We start from the raw sequence: 21,418 nt of genomic DNA, 5'->3' as shown, positions 1-21,418 counted from the left end.
TCCTGGAAATTCCTGAAAAAGTAGTCTATGTATCCTCAAATAGTCTCTACTTACTCTTTAACATACATACATCTTGCTGCCACCTTGACCAGGCTAGTGAAAGCGTCCTCACAGAAATCAGCACAAGAGATGATTTAATTCTCTCAGTTGTACCTTAGACAACTGTACCTCAGCCCCACTCCTCTATGCCCACCAGCTCTGCCCTAATTCATTAGTCTTTGTTATTTCTCTCCTGGATTCACACAAAACCACTTTGGTTGGTCTTTTTGCTACCAATCATGTCTCTTTTTTGTCTAGTTCATCCTTTGTATCACTGGTAGAATTGTCTTTCTAAAATACAAAACCAATGTCACTACCCTTTTAAAAGTTAAGTTCCTGGTCTCTGCCTAACAGCTAAAATCCAAACTCCCAGCAACACACAACTTTTCAGTCTCCCTGCCAGCCACTTCCACTTTGACTCTAAGCATTTTCTGAAATGCTGTGTCCTTTCATTCTTCAGTGCTTGGCTTCTGCCTGCAATTCTTATTCACCTGAAAATTCTATGTGCTCTTTAAAAGTTATTTCAAATGTCTCATCCGCTGTTCTTCCCTAATTCCTTTGGTCAGAGCTGTTCGTTCTTATTTGTGATTCTTGACATGGCTAACTACACCTAAAGTGAACACTTATCAGGTGACCCTTATGCCTCTTACTATGGGGGCAGACATTACAGACATTATTTCATGCAGATGCTACAAATCTTTAATTATTTTTATCAAACTGTTGTGTAATGTTCAAACAATGATCCTTGGAGACAGGACTCATTTATGGTAGTAGCCAACCTTTGGCATATTGGTTTTATTTACCTGTCTGTGCTCAACTTGACCATAATTCCTACTGTGTCCAGTGCTTGACATGTTACCTATCATGTGTAGGTACTTATTAAGTGTTTGCCCAGAATGAATAAGCAGATGTCCCATTTCCTGTTCTTCAGCTAAATCAATTCCAGTATTCAATGGGCTGACAAACTCTGTAGCCAGATTTAACTTCATATCCATCTAGTTCTTTCACATACTGAGATTACTGAAAACTAATGCATTAGCTACTATTTTTCTCTTAATAAGGTTTATTCAAGCTGTCACTGTATCATCTTCAAACTGCGGTCTTTGTTTCCTCAAATGTTCCAATTTAGGACTTGATTCTGGGCTTTTCTTAAACTTAAAAAAATGACAGTAATACAGACAAAAACATGTTGAAAGTTTTTCAAATATCCCTTATCTCTGACAAGTAAGTCTGCCTTTTGATGTGACCTTGTTAAGATGGCAGAACTTTCCAGAACCTAAACTCTGTCAGGGTTTAAAATTAACTAATAATTCCACATGGGGAAATGAGTAAACTACATTGCTAATAGAATGCTTTTACTTGTGTAGTCCCTCAAATGTGTATTTACATAATAAAATTTTATGTCAGAATAAAATTCAAACTTCCTTCCAGCTCAAAAGAGTTAGAACTCTTAAATAACTCAGACTCAGTTATGTATCTAATAGAGGGCATAAATGGATTAATAAAATCAATAACTAAACCACTATCTAGAAGACCATGGACCTCCACCACAAACTTAGTCCTACTTACAGGGATCAATCTTCAAACACTATACAACAGTTTGATTTAAAATAATACAAAGATCTGGGTGCCTTGGTGGCTCAGTTGGTTAAGCATCTGATTCTTGATCTCAGCTCAGGGTTGTGAGTTCAAGCTCTGCACTGGGCTCCACGCTGGTTGTAAAGCCTACTTAAATCAGTAAATGTCAGTTTCGTTTCCTTATTTACCCATATATTTCCAAAATGAAGCATGCGCCTGCTATCTTAGTTGTTTGTTTTTTTCAGTGTGCAGAAAATCCTTTACGTGCAATAATTCCACATATTGCTCTCTTTTTCAAGATTTATCCTGGGTGAGAAGAGAACAATACATATGAAATTTTAACCACAGTCACTAATGAAAAAAATCTTAGACACAGCTGATTGCTGGAGAGAGAAAAATAGATCATTTCAACATGACTCAGAATGAGCACGGGTATATTGCTATTTGCCCAACATGAAGAGACTCGATGGGTAGAACAGTGAACCTCATGTCCCTAAGTAAAAATCCTATTATTGCCGACTTTTTCTAGCAAAAGGAAATTTAATTCACCTTTAGATGAAAAATAATTTCTTCAAAGATTTGATTTTCAAATGATTCCAAGTAGAATTCTCATGCTGAGCTGAAGTTTGATACAAACAGAGAAAGCTAGGTATTTCTACTTGGGGAAGACACATTCATGACAGCCTTTGTTTTTTTCTGTACCACATCAAAGTCACTGTGGTAGGAAAGGCTCTTTCCATGTTTGTATAGTACTTTTTCTTTAAAATACCTTATATGTCTTACTATGTGCGTGCTGGTACATCAAGGCTCCAAGATGAATGTCTTTGTCCTTTTGAGTTCCATGGTTGTACTCTGTAGTGACTTAGGGTGAAGTGAGTCCAGAATAAATGCATGTAGTAATAAGGGACTATTTTACTCAAGGCTTGCCTGATTCTTACCTATATTATTGTTACTGACATTGGTTTATATGCATCAGGATTTCTTTCTTTCAACCAGAAGTTGTTTTTTTTTTTTCTTTTTTTTTCAACGTTTATTTATTTTTGGGACAGGGAGAGACCGAGCATGAACGGGGGAGGGGCAGAGAGAGAGGGAGACACAGAATCGGAAACAGGCTCCAGGCTCTGAGCCATCAGCCCAGAGCCCGACGCGGGGCTCGAACTCACAGACCGCGAGATCGTGACCTGGCTGAAGTCGGACGCTTAACCGACTGCGCCACCCAGGCACCCCTCAACCAGAAGTTTTTTTCTATAGAGTTAGAAATTTCAGCAAAATGAGTTGATAGATAATTCCACTGGTTTTTACAGAAGTACAGTTTTGTAATATGTAGTCTGCATACTTTTGGGAGTTTGGCAAAATATGTCAAGGTATAATGATACCAGAGACAATAAGTCAGTCTGCACAAACTTGGGTTGCCCATTTGAAGAACAAACCTGAATTTTAGGGTCACTATAGAAACACCAAGCCTTTGGGAGAGTTCAAATACTAAACCAAGTCTCCAACATCTTTGGAAAGTAAAGGCCAAATCCAAAAGGGATTTTTAAAGAATGACTGCAGGGGTGCCTGGGTGGCTCAGTCATTTGAGCGTCTGACTCTTGATTTCAGTTCAGATCATGATCCCTAGGTGCTGGGATCAAGCCCTGCATAGGGCTCTGTGCTAAGCAGCAGAGTACGCTTAGGATTCTCTCTCTCTCTCTCTCTCCCTCTGCCCCAAGTGTGTTCTCTAAAACTAACTAAATAACTAACTAACTAACTAACTAACTAAATAAATTTTTTAAAAAAAGCAACTGCAAATCAGAGCAGAATCTGTTGACCCCATAACAAACCCACAAATGTATTTTACTCATTGCACTCTGAGTAACTTCTCCCCATTTTACACAGCCATTTCTGTAGTGGCATAGATGAAAATTTGGGCTGAGAAATAATGTAGCAAGTTATGTTTCAAGGATAAATCTAAAATTGGGGAAAAACATATTTCTAAGTGGGGGGGTATATATATATATATATATGCATGATTTCTTTCTCCATATTCTACGAAAAAAACCTACAAAGTTTAATTTATATTGCTCTTTGAAAAAAATAGATCCCTCATTCTTAAAAAAAAAAAAAAGCTGCAAATAGCCTCTTTGATGATAAATACTTGGATTATAAAAAATGAGGTACAGGGAAGAATGAAAAAGGAAAGACAAAAGGTTGATTCTCAGATTGGTCAGCTACCTTCCATATTAATTCTTAATGGAATCTGTATTACGGCCATATTCTTAAAATGTTATATGCCATAGGGGCGCCTGGGTGGCTTAGTCAGTTGAACGTCCGTCTTTGGCTCAGGTCATGATATCATGGCTTGTGGGTTCAAGCCCCACGTCAGGCTCTGTACTGACAGTTCAAAGCCTGGAACCTGCTTCGGATTCTGTGTCTCCCTCTCTCTGCCCCCTCCCCTGCTTGCATTGACTCTCTCTCTCAAAATAAATAAATGCTAAAAAAGTTTTTTTAATGTTATATGCCATATATGTTAAAATAAATATTTAAAGGAAGCCTGTAACTGTAAAATAAGCCTGCTATAATCATATTAAACTTCATAAAAGGAGATAAAACCAGTTGAAATGTATTAAGTTTGAATTGTATTTGAAAGAAAGATTTTAAGTAGATATTTTAAAGCTTTCTACTGACATTTTCATCTTGCTAGAAACAGTACTAACATCTAAAACTCAAAATAATAAAAAAAAAAACCCTCTATAAAACCCTCCTTGATTTTGCAAAAATAATTATGGTTTAACTAAGACGACAACTATTTCTTTGTTTATATTCTTAATGTGAAAAAAGCAAACCTAGCTTATAGTTTATCCAGAGGTTTCAAAATCAACACTATTCAATGGATGATGATCACAAAAAGGGGACAGAGAATAGCAAACTGAAATTAAATTCATCGAGAAAGGATAACTTGCTAAAAGAATTTTCATTTCCAATCAAATCACTTTTGTAATGACTCATTAAAATACAGCATGATACTATGATTTATAAGAAATATACATTTGGTCTTCACCCCTTTTTTCTGATACTAGCTCCCCATACCCTTGGTATTTCCTAAGTATTGAAAGCGATAGAGTCGTTTGCTAAGGATGGGAGCTGATCGCCAATGGAGCCAAACAATGATTAGAGGGTTAGAGCTTTCAGTCCCATCCCCCTGACCTTGGGGGATGGGAGAGGGGCTGGAGGTTGAATCAATCGCCAATGGTCAATGATTTAACCAATCGTGGCTTCATAATGAAGCCCCCGTAAAAGTCCAAAAGGACAGGATTCTGAGAGCTTCTGGGTTGGTGAGCACATGGAGGTGCTGGGAAGGTGGTGCGCCAGGAGAAGGCGTGGAAGCTCTGTGCCCTTCCCTCTGGCTGCTCTGACTTATATCCTTTCACAATAAACGGGTGATCTAGGAAGTAAAATTCTCGGGAGTCCTGGGAGTTGCTCTAGCAAATTACTGAACCTGAGGAGGACGTTGTGGGAACCTCTGATTGTTGGCTGGTCAGTCAAAAGTACAGGCAGCAACCTGGGCTTGCTACTGGCATCTAATAGTTGGTGTGGAGGGCTGAGGGTGTCTTGCAGGACTGAACCCTTGACCTGGGGCATCTGATGCTGTCTCCATGGAAACAGTATCGGAATTGAGTTGAATTCTGACACCTTGCTGGTGTCCTGAGAATTACTTGGTGCTGTGTGGGAACCACCCTACCCATACACATACACTGGAATTAGTACAAGAACCAAAAGACAAAGAAACTGTTTATATCTAATTATACAAATCTAGATTTCTAATAAAATTAGTATGGCCAAGCATATTAATGTTATAACTTAGAATAACGTAAATTATAACACAACAAAACAAAATCTACTTCAGTTCAAATGCACAGCACTTCAAGAATGTCTCCGCCATAATAACTGTCTTTAAAAAGCTGAATAGTTACAGGGCACCAGGTTGGCTCAGTTGGTTAAGCGTTTGACTTCAGTGCAGGTCTCCCAGTTCATGAGTTCAAGCCCCGCATCGGGATCTGTGCTGACAGCTCAGAGCCTGGAACCTGCTTCAGATTCTGTGTCTCCCTCTCTCTCTGCCCCTCCACTACTCACGCTCTGTCTCCATCTCTCTCTCTCAAAAATAAATAAACATTAAACATTTAAAGAGCTGAATAGTTTTGGGGTGCCAGGATCAGTCAGTTTAGCATCTGACTCTTTTGGCTCAAGTCATGAGCTCACAGTTCGTGAGTTTGGGCCTCACGTAGGGCTCTGAGCTGGCAGCGCACAGCCTGCTTGGAATTCCCTCTCTCTCTCTCTCTCTCTCTCTCTCTCTGCCCCTCCCCGCTCACATTGTCTCTCTCAAAAATAAATAAAAACTTAAAAAAACTTTTCTTGCTAGAAAATAATAAGACAATCAATAAGAACATTCAGACTTTAAAAGAGGATAGTTAACATGCACTCAATAAAACTTCAAAGAAACACTCATTTATGACAGGGATCCAGACGCTTGCATCTAAAATATGATAAAACTTAAGGTGAGCCCAAACAGTGATAAAAGTACCAAGAATGTGCAGGTGTTCAGTCACATTCTGCTCTGTGAAGTCAGCTTTATTAATAATAACTTCAATTGCATAATAATTTTAATTATTTTGTAGATTTAAGCAAAAAATGTGAGCTTAATACCTACATTCTAGTAAGCAAATAGGCTTTCTGTAATTTATAAATTTCAATTAAAGATTGAGTAATGAAAAAAATTTAAAGCTAAAACAACTTAGTTTTCAGTACACTAATATATTTTTACTTTGTAATACAATATAGCTGTCACATACAAAGGCTCTGATAGGCTTAAATCAAATTCAAATGGTCAAGGAAGGCCAAAGAAGGGTTTATACAATATTCAATAAGCAGTAATATCTATTCAATGTACAATAACAAAATAAAAAAGTACTAACCTAGAAACACAGAAAAAGAATTTATTGTTTTAAATTCCAGAAAGAAAAATAACAGAATAGCATGAAATCCATAACAAGCTGACCCTATAACTTCTAAACTACAGTCCAGTCAAAACATTTAAGAAAGAGAAACAGTCTACATGTTTTTCTACCATGTAAAGATACCTGATAAAGTTAGTAACCTACAAACTCTCAACTATGAAGAACCTTTTACTGTGACATCATGAAGATATGCCATGTGCCTGAGAAGACACTAAGCCATTTCCCACAAAGATTCTGTTCACTGCTCAGATGCAGGCTGTGATCTCTCCGTGACACAGGATTTCACTCAATACCAAGCTCATTCGACCAAAGAAGCACAGTCATGTTTTCAAACCATCTGTTTATGTTCATTAGTATGTAAAAATCACAGTACACGAATTTGGAAATGTTTAACTTGTCATAAATAAGAGTATATCATCTTAGCATAAGCTTTATAAAGAGGTCTGAGCAGTCAGCCCAATAATAAGGGAAACAGACTCTCCATTTTGACTAAAGTAATTATAAAATTATAATTGTTATCATTACCAAGAATTAACAAATAAATACAAATAAAAAAATTTAAGTAGTTTTTCTGGCAGCAAAATTACATCTACCATAATAACATCTCCAAGCAAAAAAATCAATTCAGAGCTTGAATGTATTTTGTGCTTTGTTTCTATAAAAATGCAGTGTTATTCTCAGACATTTCTAAATGACTAGGTTTGTAAATAAGCAGTGAATTTCTTTTCATCACAGTTTATTTCTAGTTCATTGTGTGCAGATTATAGATAAAACTAAGAATTATTAGCTTTTCTCCAGTACTTTAACTATATAAATCAAGTTCTTTTTATTTTAAACAGTGATTTATTGTCATTCTTAAGGTAAACAACAAAAACAAATTCTAAAATTTTTTAACTTTAAATCAAGTGTTTAAAATTTCAGACGACAGAGCCAATAAGTGATAACAGCTTCTTCAATTCATATTAATAGTCTGATTAAAAACACTAACGATTACCTGGCAATAGATTTGAAAGAATCGGGTTTCTGTGAAGGCAAACAAACAAACAAACAAACAAACAACAAAAAAAAAAACCATGCAAAATACCTGCCAAAACACAAGATCTTCTTTCTGATTTCATATCTAAACTGGTAAAATTTTTATAAATACATGATCATTCTACACAATACAGATCTTCTAGAGCATTTCTAAAGGAAATTACAGTTTTTGGTCTTAGGGAATAAGACTGAGATGGAAAAGGGGATGAGAACAGTGAGATCTGAGGGTGCAGTACACTCTTTCTACGCACAAGCACACGGCTGTTCATCCAGTCAAGTCAGCAGTTACAGTTCAGTACATGATTTTCAAGGCAACTAAGAAATCAGAACATAGGTATTTCCTCTTCCTAGAGTTAACAATTATTTTAAAAGCTCTATCCACAAAGGACTGCTGGGGTTTTTTCCTAAAGGAACAAAGAATAGGGGAAAAAATTCCCATTCCCAAATTCATATACACAAGTTCAGTGAGCTGTGAGCTAGAGTTAGACTAACCAGTAAAACAGAATTATTAGTACTGAGGCAGGTCCTACCCTACACGGTTCAAAACGTGATCCACTAAAACAAATACATGTTTTTATGCTTCAAACAACTAGAAAGCATGTCCTTATTGTTCTAATACCATGTTTAATTGACTCCTAAGATAACAGAGTTCTAGGATGTTGTACCTTAACGGTATACCTGAATCATTACTAGCAATAGAATGCCGACTTCAAAACTGCTATGGAAATAAAATCATCATTAGAAAACCTCAGCCTTATTGTAAATGAGGGAGAACTTAGTGCTAAATACTAACACCAAATGTATGAAAGGCAGAATTTTTGTTTGTGGAAGACAGAGTGAGAAGATAGATGCACCCAATCAAGACCAACTGGAAGACAGAACAGTGAATTAAAAATATTCAAAAAAAAAAATAAATAATAGGAAGAAGTAGAAAAACGGAGGAGAGCCAGGAAGCAAAAGATGAATGGATAGAATGAAAAAAAAAAAAAATGAGGCACGTGCATAGGGCTCTCTTTTTTCTGACCTCTGTGTTCCTGATACTTTACAATGTAAGTGGCATATAGATCACACTAGCAGGCAAGAATGAGCTTTCTGATGGATAGAGATGAAGGATTTGGGGCTAATGAATTTTTTTTCTTGTTTTTGTTTTTGCTTGTAATTCATACCTGAAAGCCTTGAATCCTTGCTAAATATTCCAGTTGTTTTGAAGGTTGTACTGGAGAACAAGGGGGAGTAGGAGAACTTCCTTTTAAACCTATGGCTTCAGCTGTAGGAGACGTTCCATTCATTAGGAGTTCCCTGGCAATGGTAGCTGAACTATTCGATGTGGGAGATATACTGAAGAAAGAGCTTGAGGGTTGGTTCATATCTTTGGGTGACAAATAGCCTAGAGTAGTGCCAGAGATTACTTTGTGGCGGCTGGCTTCCATCTCTTGATAAACATCAGGAGACAAATGAAGAATTCCTTTTGGAGCTATAAATAAAATGAAGGAACAGTGTTACTACACTTAAAATAATTAAAAATAAAATAGTTAACTTAATGCTTTTACTTGGTTTAGTAACCAAGTAGTAAGAAACACTGTCAATCAAGCATCTTCCTCATACCTGCAGAGGCAGGGGCAGCCTCCGTTTAGAGATGAATAATATAGATGAATAATATATAGTTCAATATTCCTAAAATCAGAAGTTTAAAAAGATTAGGAATGTGCTCGGTCTTCAACGTGCAATTTAATTTTTTATGATCTCATAGAGACATGAACCTCTAACATACACAGCAACTGAGAGACAGTAGGTAAAATGAGGGCTGGGATCAGTCCAAATCATCGGAGGTACAAACTCATAGACCTGATGGCCTCCGGGTGCGGTTCCTCTTCACAAGGGTGTCCCACAGACAACTCTCACTCATGAACATTTCAAAGAGTGACAGAGTGCCTTCTTCCCAACACTGGCACACTGTCCTATCTTGCAAATCTCATTATGATACCACCATCTATCTGCTCGGTTGTCCAACCTAGACTCCTGGCTTTGCCTCACCCAGTAACAAGTAGTCACCATATTCAGTCTAGAATCTGTCCCTTCATCATCAAGTGCATTAGTTCATGCCAGACGGTGGACAGGTTCTGATATCAAAAGGAGTGAGCCTGGGGCTATGTTATCAGTTGGTGGGGTTGTAAACATATAAATAGAAGCACTTTCCTCTGACCACCATTTATCTGAGAGATGTTTCAAACTGCATTTCACACTGCTTGTTCTAATGTCTTTGGATCAGATATTAGCAAATCACAAATCATGCTATCTTATAAAATTACTGAGAAATCACCACTTCTGGAGAATGTGTTCTGACAGATAAAACCTAATTACCATGCTCTTGCCTGCCTCTCTCTCCTCTCTCTCTCTCTCCAACCATTAACCTTCTGATTCAAGCCTTCAATGTTTCTCACCTGAACTACTGTAACAATCACTAAAAGGTTTCACTGATACTAGTGTCTATTTCCCCAAATGTCTATAACATAGTCCCAAATAGAAGTGTTCTATGATAAATAAATCTGGGAAATAATGTAAATTATATCACACACACACATACCTACCTTTTGGAGGATTAAAAATGCATATTAGCATAGTAAAGACTGAGAAGTCCAAAAGAATAAAAATCTATTCAACTTGGTTTTACCCAGGACTTCCCAAATTTATTTTATATCTAAGTTTTTTTTTAATTTAGATTTTAATTCCAGTATAGTTAACATACAGTGTTATATTAATTTCAGGAGTCCAATATAGTGGTTCAAAAATTCCAAATCCCAGTTTTTTACATAACATTGATAACAACTAACACTATGAAAAATGCTAAGGCTAGTGATTTTCTTACATAAACATCTTTTCTGGCTTCCCATCACTATGCTATAAAATCCAAATTCCTTGGGATGCCATATCAAGCCCTTAATTATCTGGCTCCTCCCTACATTTCTATCCTCATCTAAATTCTTCATAAAGATCTCACGCTCCAGTCATGCAGATATATTCACACTTCTTCCAACACTCCATGCTACTTGATCCCATCACATCTTTATTTCTACTGTTCACTTATACACGTGCGTGTACACACACATAGTTAAGCTTCTATTGCTAGGTTCTAGGTGCTGTGCTAACCAATACTGTCCTGACCTCCAGTGAGGCTCATTCTGTTGGGAGAGGAAAATGAAAAGGGCTAATATGTGGCAGGTGGCTCAGAAGAAATGAATCTAGAGAGCAGTGGGGTGAGAAAGGTTAAGCACTAGGAGCTCAGGAAAGGCTTCTCGAACATGCCTGAACATGCTGAAATCTGACAGCAGATTTCAAGGGATAAGGAGAATAAAGCTGAGGAGGAAGAAAACTAAAGGCAGACAGACAAAGGCAGGGACCGGCCAAATGCGTGTGCCAGGAAACCTCAGGCATTTCCTTACCACTAGGGCACGAAGAGGGAGGTGGGAACTGCAAAAGGTAAAAAGTGGAGGTAGGGAGGGCCAAACTCCAAGGACTTTATCCTGATAACATCAAAACAAAGAAGTTATTTTATAAAATAATTTATAGCTCAAATTCATATATCAGTCCAATTTTATGGATTGATTTTATGCTTTTGTGTTAGTTTTATAATCAGGAAAAAATTTCAAATAAAATTTTTTAAAGAAAATATGCATCAAGGCACTTGGGTGGCTCAGTCAGTAAAGCATCTGACTCCTGATTTCAGCTCAGGTCATGATCTCACGGTCTGTGAATTTGAGCCCCATGTCAGGCTCTGTGCTGACTGCTTGGAGCCTACTTGGGATTCTCTCTCCCTCTCTCTCTGCTCCTTCTTCACTTGTGCGGAGATGTGCTCTCTCCCTCTCTTCCTCTCTCTCTCTCTCTCAAAATAAATAAATAAACTTAAAAAATATATGCACTGGAAAAAATAACAGATAAATCTCACTAAACAGAGGAAACTATTTTTAGCATTTTGCTTTAAAGATAAAGTTTTAGTATTTTTTATATGAACTCTTTTTTGTTGTTGAGGTGAAAAAATGTGCTAAAACACAGGAATACCATATGATCCTGTTGTTTATAAAACAATAGACTTTTACTACTAATATTAAAGCATAATATTTAATTATACAAACTATTACCTTAAACAAGCCCATATTGTTGGACATCTAACTTGTTTCCAAATTTTTGTAACTGTAAACAACATAGTGATAAACATTTTTGTTTTTAAATCCTTGTTTATTTTTTTTTTTAATTTTTTTTTCAACGTTTTTTATTTATTTTTGGGACAGAGAGAGACAGAGCATGAACGGGGAGGGGCAGAGAGAGACGGAGACACAGAATCGGAAACAGGCTCCAGGCTCCGAGCCATCAGCCCAGAGCCTGACGCGGGGCTCGAACCCAACGGACCGCGAGATCGTGACCTGGCTGAAGTCAGACGCTTAACCGACTGCACCACCCAGGCGCCCCTTTTAAATCCTTGTTTATAAGAAAATTTATTTAAGTTAGAAACAGAATTGCTAGTTCGAACAACATGCATTTTAGGTGTTTTTTGACGCTAACAATTTGCTCCAAATTGGCACAGCTCCACAAAAGTTGTAACAATTTCACATTCCCATATTCATATATGAAAGTACCTTTTTCCCCCTATTTTGGTATTGGATATTATTATTATTAAAACATCTTTGCGCCTCTGCTTTCTGTTAGTGTAGATAAGGGAGAAGATCTTTAAATAATATCCAATACCAAAATAAGAACCTCACTTCTGGGGAGGTGAGAGGAGCTAAAGATTTGAGTTCAAGCACCAACGATCAATGATTTAATCAATCATGTCTATGTAATGGAACCTCCATAAAAAGCCCCCAAATGATGAAGCTCGGAGACCTCCTGAGTTTCAAACATATTGACATGCTGGGAGGTTTGGTGCATCCCGATGCCAACTGCTATGGTCGAGACCCTTCTAACTGTTCATGTTATATCCTTTATAATAAACCAGTGATAGTAAATAAAATATCTTCCTGAGTTCTGTAAGCCATTCTAGCACATGATCAAACTTGAGGAGAGGGTCGGGGGAACCCCCTAAATTTATAGCCTGTTGGCCAGAAGTACAGGTGGCAGCAAAGGACTTGTGCCTGGCATCTGAAGTGGGGCAGTCTTGTGCGACAGTGTCCTTATCTGTGGGGGTCTACTTTCCATTCTGGGTAGTGTCAGAATTGAGTGGAACTGTCGGACACCCAACTGGTTTCTGGAAAATTGGAGAAATGGTTGGTATGGGGAAAAAGATCCCCATATATTTGGTGTCAGAAGTGCTGTAAGTAAAAACAGGTCATATGTCAAAAGTGTTCAAACTGAATACCTTATGTGCAGCTTATTATACTTCAATTATACCTCAATAAAGTTGTAAAAATATTTACCAATTTGATAAATGAAATGTCTTATTGGTTTTTGTTTTTTCACTAGCTGCATAAATACCACATGTAACTCTTATTTGAAGAATAATTTAAATGTTATGACTCTAAATTCGACACTCAATTTAAGAAATCAAGAAACTAACAGCATTACTTCAGTATTGTTATTATACAGCAGTAACGGGCTTGCCAATAACAATATTATAAAGCAACAAAAATGCTCTCTCAACACTCAAGAGAGGCATTACCTCACAGTATAAGAACTCACGCAGGGTTCAGACTCCCTTATTCTACAGTAAAGCCTGCGTTGACTTTTCTTCACGAATAAAGAAGATTCCTTTCTACAGAGCTCAACTAGTAGAATAGATGTTGAAAGAGTATAAAGACACATGTGGATTTCTGCAGTCAACCACTGAATGATTTTCAACTTGAATATTAGTAACGGAGTAAATGCACTGGTCACAATTCGTTTAGGTTCTTCCTGTTGTAAATTTAAGTAGCTTTTCAGAAGGGTAAAGATTCTGAAAGTAGAATCAAAGTGTAATTTAGGCTATAAATACTTAAGGACTCTAACTTAATTTGCCAATTAGGCCTCCTGGAAACCTATAACAATTTATACTTCCAAATATTTTTTTTAATGTTTATTTATTTTGGGGGGGGGGAGGAGGGGCAGAGAGAGAGAGACATACACAGAATCGGAAGCAGGCTCCAGGCTCCCAGCTGTTAGCACAGAACGCTGTGTGGGCTCACAAGCCGTAAGATCATGACCCAAGCAGAAGTCGACTGCTTAGCCAACTGAGCCACCCAGGTGCCCCAACAATCTATACTTCTATTAGCATTGTGTAACTAAACCTGATTTCTCATCCTTCTGTTGAAACAGGCTTTAGTTATTCTAAATAATTACTGACACTATAATATTTCACTGTTACATTAATTTACATTTGATTACTATGCAGGATAAACTTCTTCTCATGTAACCACCTAGGCTTGTGCCTTATTTCCTGTTAGTCTGGACCTCAGTTTTGCTCATGGACTTCAAATGTATTTCCCTTGCTCAAGCCTGCTATATCCTATTATATTCATGCTCTTAGGATGTCCTGAACCCATTCTCCCATCATCTGTCTTTTGTCCTAGATTTTCCCTCCCATCTTCATACTATCAGTTTGTAACCATTGCACACAGCTACCTTGTACATACAACACTGGCATTATGCTAGCACTTTACATTAATTATCTCATTTAGCTCCCCATAATAACCATATGAAATGGGCATTTTTATTACTCTAGCTCCATCCAAGTGGTTGCAAATGGCAAGATTTCATTCTTTTTGATGGCTGAGTAATATTTCATTGTGTGTGTGTGTGTGTGTGCATGCGCACGCACACACACACACACCACATCTTCTTTATCCATTCATCAGTTGATGGACATGTGGGCTCTTTCCATAGTTTGGCTATTGTTGATAGTGCTGCTATAAACATGGAGGTGCATGTGCCCCTTCGAATCTGTATTTTTTTACCATTGGATAAATACCTAGTAATACAATTGCTGGGTCATAAGGGAGTTCTACTTTTAACTTTTTGAGGAACCTTCACACTGTTTTCCAAAGTAGCTGTACCGGTATACATTCCCACCAATAGGGTAAGAGGGCTCCCCTCTACCTCCCCTTCATCCTCACCAACATCTGTAGCTTCCTGTGTTGGTAATTTTAGGCATTCTGACAGGTGTGAGGTGGTATCTCATTGTGCTGTTGACTTGTATTTCCCTGATGATGAGTGATACTAAGCTTCTTTTCCTGTGCCTGTTAGCCATCTGGATGTCTTCTTTGGAAAATGTTTATTCCTGTCTTCTGCCCATTTCTTAACTGGATTATTTGGTTTTGGGTGTTGAGTTTGAGAAGTTCTTTATAGATTTTGGATACTAATGCTTTATCAGATATGTCACTTGCAAGTATCTTCTCCCATTCTGGAGGCTGCCTTTTAGTTTTGTTGACTGTTTCCTTAACTGTGTAGATGAAACAGTTTTATCTTGATTAAGTCCTAATAGTTCATGTTTACTTTTGTTTCCTGTGTCAAACAGGATTTTAAAAGCCCAAACTTGCCAGGGACTGGGACATCTTACGAAATGAGGAATGCCAGACCATCATGAACATTTTATATGTTTTTCCCCTTGGGTTTGTGCTTCTTTCAAATGTGTATGTGAACCCTCTGGTTCGTGCAAAACCTCCTGGAGCATCTTTATGGAGCTTCAGTCTTTACCGGAAGAGTTGTAGAGGACATTTTGAATCAAGATCTCTTAAAAGATTTTATCATATGTGCAGATAAGCAAACTCAGGAGAACCTTGCCTTTCAATGTTCAGTAATGTCCTGACTCTTTGAGAGAGGCTGAAGAACATAAATGTCACTGAGTTGTAGTTGGTATCAGGGCATCAGAACAAGAGAGCAAGTCAATGCAGTAAGAAGGATAATGTCACTAGACTGATGCAAATGGTTAATGCCAGTCTATACGGAAGGATTTCTCTGCAAGTCCATGGAATGAGTGCACAGCTGCTTCTTAGTAAAATAAATTTGTCACTTTTTATACCAAAGCTTTTAATTTTTTGATTTTTTGTCACAAAACTGTTGGTGTAAATATTTCTTTTTAACATTGTATTTTTTGAGAGACAGAAACAGAGCACAAGCAAGGTAGGGGCAGAGACAGAGGGAGACAAAGAATCCAAAGCCAAGCTCCAGGCTCTGAGCTGTCAGCACAGAGCCCAATGTGGGGCTTGAACCCATGTACACGAGATCATGACCTGAGCTGAAGCTGGACGCTTGACCTGAGCCACCCAGGGGCCCCTAAATGTTTTTTAGTAAATACTAAAAAAATACCTAATAATACTCAGGTCTCCTTCTGCCACAGTAAGTTTTGCATAACAAAAAAAATTAATAATTCACATAGGGATAAAAATACTTGTTTGTAAGTGAGAGAAGGACCAGAATGGTGGGGTGGCAATTTCCTCTGATTGACATATAGTGCATGTGGGTAGACTCTGCTTCTACTTAGTTACTATCATGGACAATTCACCAAATTTTAATAAGAAAGTAAATTATTTGTGCATATTTTGAAAGCTGATGCCTCCGATTTTTATTTCTTCTCTGATGAGAAAGAATATTTTGTTGATTGCGATCTCAGAAAACAGGCATGCTTCCTGATTAGCATCAATTATCTTAAAACAGCCCTCAACTTTTTGAATTGGTTATCTGAAAAGTTACTTGGTTGCTACTGGCAAAATTGATGCCTAATGAGTTTTTCTTTTTTTTCTTTTTTTTAAATCTTTTGTCCAAAGATTCAAGTGGCAGCCAAAGATTCAAGCGGCAGAGTCAAGCGTATGGCTGATTTTCCTGCTGATAAACATAAAGTCTGCCTTTGTAGCATTTGCTACTCACTAACTTTCCCTTGTGTGTCTTAATGATGGTAATATCTCTTAACATCATTCTGATCCACTCAATGCACTTTATCTTTAAAGTTTCAGAAACAAATTGTTATTTTAAAAAAATCTTAAAAACTAGGAAACGGACTACTGTTTCAAAACAGGAAATTTGAGAAAAGCATGAGCAACATGATTTATCAGGCTTACAGTGATTTTTAAAAAATCACCTCTATGAAAATTCATGAAATCTAAGGAAGGTCTATAGTCTAGTTCATTGTATTGTACCCATGTCAATTTCCTGGTTTTGTGAATGTCCTGTAATTATATAAAATGTCACTATTGGGAGAAACTGAGTGATGGGTACATGCAAACCCTCTGCACTACTTTTACAACTTGTTAAATTACAATTACATGAAAGCACTGCTATGTTTCTCTGGGCCTCTCCCTCAGTACAGAGGCCCCAGAAGAAGGTGCCACTGAGGCAAGAAGGGCAGTGGCACTAGCACTGGATATGGCCCCAAGAGTAAGTAGGGCTGGCATTGGCAGTGCCTGTGCCATGGGGTCTGCAGCTTTGACCCCTGCCTCTGCCTGATGCACCGTCCCTGGTTTCCTAGGCTCTGGCTTAGGGCTGGTACTCTTTCTTTCCGAGGTAAGCTCAGGGCTATTTATTAGATGAGTGCACATGTAGCCCAAGAACGAACCAATGGAACCACCATGGCCATCTTCCTGGAGTGCAGATATGAATAGCCAAACCATCTTCTCATGATCTTTGGCAACGAGCCTGACTGGATCTTAGAAATCTCCCACTTCCTGCTGCCCTGTCATTGAGATGCAATGGAATAGGATGGTATTTTTAGGGGACCCCACCTCTCCCTTTCCAAACAGCTCAGTATCAACCTGTCTTCCGGCTGAGGCTCAATCAAGGTCCCTAGTTCTAACTTTTAAGTCAAATATCAACTATTTAGATAGAGACAAGAATCAATTAATACAAAATTAGAAAAAAATTCTCCTGAAAATCAAACTAAAAAGGGAAAATGTTGGCTAAAAGCAATACAATGAAAAAAATCAAATAAACAGGTAAAGAATTTGTTACAAGTTTCTTTTTTTTTTAAACATTTTTTTAATATTTATTTTTGAGAGAGAGAGAGAGAGGGACACAGCATGAGTGGGAGAGGAGCAGACAGAGGAGAGACAGAATTCAAAGCAGGCTCCAGGCTCTGAACTGTCAGCACAGAGCTTGACATGGGGCTCGAACTCACAAACAGTGAGATCATGACCTTAGCTGAAGTCTGACGCTTAACCGACTGAGCCACCCAGGCGCCCCTAGAAGTTTCTTTCTTAAGGTCAGTTTAAGAATCATTTTGAAAGGTAAAGCTCCCAATTAGCAAAAATTTTATCACATTTCACACTGCAGATGAGACTAAAGCTGTTCTGGATTAAAGAAACAGCTACATTGAAAAAGGAGTCATTATTGAACAAATGAACAAAATGATGTATTTTAATGTGCTCAAAAAGTATACCTTAAATCAGTGGTTAAAAATTAACCCTGTTCTTGCCCTTAGAGTTGGACAGCACTAATTTTTTAATTTGTGCATTTTATTGGTCTTTTTTCTTCTTTTGGCGGGGGGGGGGGGGGGAGCTACATTTAACATGATACATGTGAAATTATTAGTTTGGTGAATGTTTATGAATTAAATTACCAACAGAACTTTTTGGCATGATATGAAAGTCTTCTGGAGAGCACTGTACCAAGAGGGAAAAGTGCCAGCCCTGCTCCACAACAGGTGCAACCCCAGGGCAGAGGCCTGACCGGAAGGGTCATGACACAGCACCCTGCGCACCTAAAAGAGACTGTGCCTTCATTATTTCAGCTGTGCGATGGGGAGGAGGGGAACCACAAAATGGTAAATGATAAATTTTCTTTAAAAAGCTAAAAGTAATAATAGCAACAAAAGGAGTTTTTTGAAATTTTTGTTGAAACAAAAAAATTGTTATTTTTTGAAACAAAAACATTGTTTGAAAAAAATTCAAATGAACTGAGAAATGCCTTTGGAAAGTTTGTTCCACTGTACATATGTACACTATCTTAGCCAAGAAAAGGGGTTAGTCAAGAGTTTTCAAAACCAAGGGCTGAACAGCTGTTTTTTCTTTAAAAAAGAAAACTTGAAAGTATATAATGACAAAGGATAAGGACGTGAGTATCGTGAATAAATTCACGATTCACCTTAATAATAAACAAAGTCTCAGCTGGCTTATATAGAACAAAGCTGTTCTGTTCAAAAAAGACAGAACCATGAACATTTCTACCAAGTGAGACAAAACTGGTACAGTAAAAATGAAGTATGAGAGCAGCTTGTGAACATAATGAGCCATGTTCAATTATGCATTTATTTAAATGGGGTTAAAATGTTTCTGACAAAATAAAGACCATTAGTTTTTTTCTTCACAGAAAAAAATCCATTAATGACTACTTACCAAAAACTGTAAAAAACAAAACAAAAAACAAAAAAACAAACCCTGAAAAATGCATTATGTAAGCCTGCCATATGACACAATGACCAGTCTCTCAGGAGGAAGAAACACACACTGAAATGTCTGCTGCAGCAGCCCCTAACATTGCACTCACTATTCCCCTGCTAGCATCCCAAAGAGAGCTCATAAAACAAGAATAAGCATAGGTAACATTCATATAGACCTTACTAGACAGCAGGCTTTGCATAGATTAGCTCAGTAATCCTCACAATAACCCTCTGTCACAGGAATTATGATTTTGTCCATTTTCCAGTTGAAGGCCCTGAGGCTCAGAGAGGTCATGGTGACCTCTCAAAGTTACAGATGGTAAGCAGCAAGGCTTGGGACTGCAACTCGGCATCTGGCTTTTGGGGTTAGCACATGTAACTACCCTTCAATCGGTAAAATAAACAAATATGAAAACAAAAACTCTTATTCTTTGCATCTGTACGTTTAAGTTCTATGGAAATGAGTCTTGAAATATTCTAACACCAGCACAGAGAAAAGAAAGTGTCAAGATATTGAACTTAATATGAGGTGTCTCCCGGTTTTCATTTCAAACCTATTTTCTAGGCTCAATGAACCAGAGTCTCTCTCAAGTAGCATGATAGAAAAGCTAGAAATAGGAGCCAGGCAGAAATCACTTTTAAAAAAAAGAAAAAGATTTGCATTGTGAAACCACCCTTTGGGAAGACGTGTAAAAATAACGTGCTCAGTCAGCATCATAATTTTATTTGTTGTGAGAAAGTAACTTCAAGTATTAGTTTAACATAACAGAAAAAGTGTAGCTTTAGGATGAAAGAACTTAATCCACATAACTCTTTTAATTCTCCTTATATGATATAAATTCTGATTTAATAATCTATTCCAAATTAGTCTATGTATTACTCAGAAAGTTATGACTAATTCCACAATACTATATATAAAAATGAACTGATTAGAACAATATAAATATTTTTTTAAAAATTTTAATGTTTATTCATTTTTGAGAGACAGAGAGAGACAGAGCATGAGTGGGGTAGGGGCAGAGACAGGGAGACACAGAATCTGAAACAGGCTCCAGGCTCTGAGCTGTCAGCACAGAGCCCGACACGGGGCTTGAACTCACAAACGGTGAGATCCTGACCTGAGCTGAAGTCAGACGCTCAACCGACTGAGCCACCCAGGCACCCCAGAACAATATAAATATTAAGTAATGTATCTAATGTTAAAAATCTCCTTGCAAAAATAACAAACTCATTTTTTAGGACCAGGAAAGAAACAGTCTAGTAAGACAGAAAACTCATACAAAAACTGCTTACTTCAGCCAAGCACACACACAAAAAACTGTTGTCCTATTCTCACCTATAACACCAAAGGCCAAGTTGGGAGCCCACGCTTTTACCGCCATCAAGCTGTATAATAAGACTCCCCATCACCTCCACTGTGATGGTACTGGAGAAGGGCTAGTAGGAATCTGGGACTTTGACCTCACCCTATAGTATCAATGGAGATCACAGAAAGCCTGGACATCTACCCTACCCCTACCCGGCAGTAATGAGAAGCCCTTTCCCCTCCCTGTTAGAGTGTTGCCTGGAGAGGAACATTAGAGAGTCAGGATTTTAATCATCACCTAGCAGTGAAAAGGTTATCTCCATTGTGGTATCAATGAAGACTATGTGCAGCCAGAATTCCCATTCTATCCAGTAATAATGAAGAGTCCTCTACCCTGGGTATCATTGGAGGTAGAATAGAGAAACTGGACTTGTACTAGCAACTAACAGTAACAAGGTGGCACCCCTACTCCACAGGCCAAGTGGTATCAGTGAAAAAACAAAACACCAAAAAAAAAAAAAAAAAAAAAAAAAACCACCCCACAATGGAAACAGAAGGTGTACAAAATACCCAGTCTCATAGTATACTAAGAAAATACACAGTTTTCAATAAAAAATTTCAAATCATATTAAGAAACATGAAGACCTCAAACTGAATGAAAAAACATCAAAAGATGCCAATACTGAGAGGACAGAGATTTTAAAAAAATCAACAACAATGTTAAAGCAGCTATGATAAAAATGCTTCAATTAAGCAAGCAAAAACATGTTTGAAACAACTGCAAAATAGAAAGCTTTAGCAAATAGAAAGTCTCAGCAAATAAATGGAAGGTAAAAAGAAAAACCAAATGGTAATTTTGGAACTAAAATACACATGAATTGAAATAAAAATCTCAGTGGATGGTTTCAACAGCAGAATGAACAGAGGAAAGAATTAGTGAAGCGGAAGTTGAAAAAAAGATATAAATTACCTCATATGAACAAGAGAGGGGAAAAAAAGACTAGAAATAAAATGAAGAACACCTCAGGGATCAGTGAGACTACAACAAAAGAACTAAAATTTGTGCTGCTGGTGTTCCAGAAGGAAAGGAGAAAGAAGGTGGGTCCAAAAAAGTACTGAAGTATAAATAATGGC

At 37.6% G+C, this 21,418-nt stretch overlaps 1 protein-coding gene across 15 annotated transcripts in view; it reads right to left on the bottom strand.

Moving 5' to 3' along the window:
• STAU2 (staufen double-stranded RNA binding protein 2) overlaps positions 1–21,418 on the bottom strand; it is a 312,929-nt gene that overhangs the window by 117,145 nt on the left and 174,366 nt on the right. For all 15 annotated transcript variants that reach the window (XM_086695695.1, XM_086695693.1, XM_086695694.1 and 12 more), the window contains one exon: positions 8,813–9,120. In XM_086695695.1, the coding sequence (XP_086551821.1) occupies positions 8,813–9,120 (308 nt within the window). The remainder of the gene's footprint in view (positions 1–8,812; positions 9,121–21,418) is intronic.

This window comes from Puma concolor, chromosome F2 (genome assembly GCF_028749965.1).
Source record: "Puma concolor isolate L17-30 chromosome F2, mPumCon1.1.hap2, whole genome shotgun sequence".
In the NCBI taxonomy this organism is placed as follows: Eukaryota; Metazoa; Chordata; class Mammalia; order Carnivora; family Felidae; genus Puma; species Puma concolor.
This window is presented reverse-complemented; position numbering and strand designations above follow the sequence as displayed.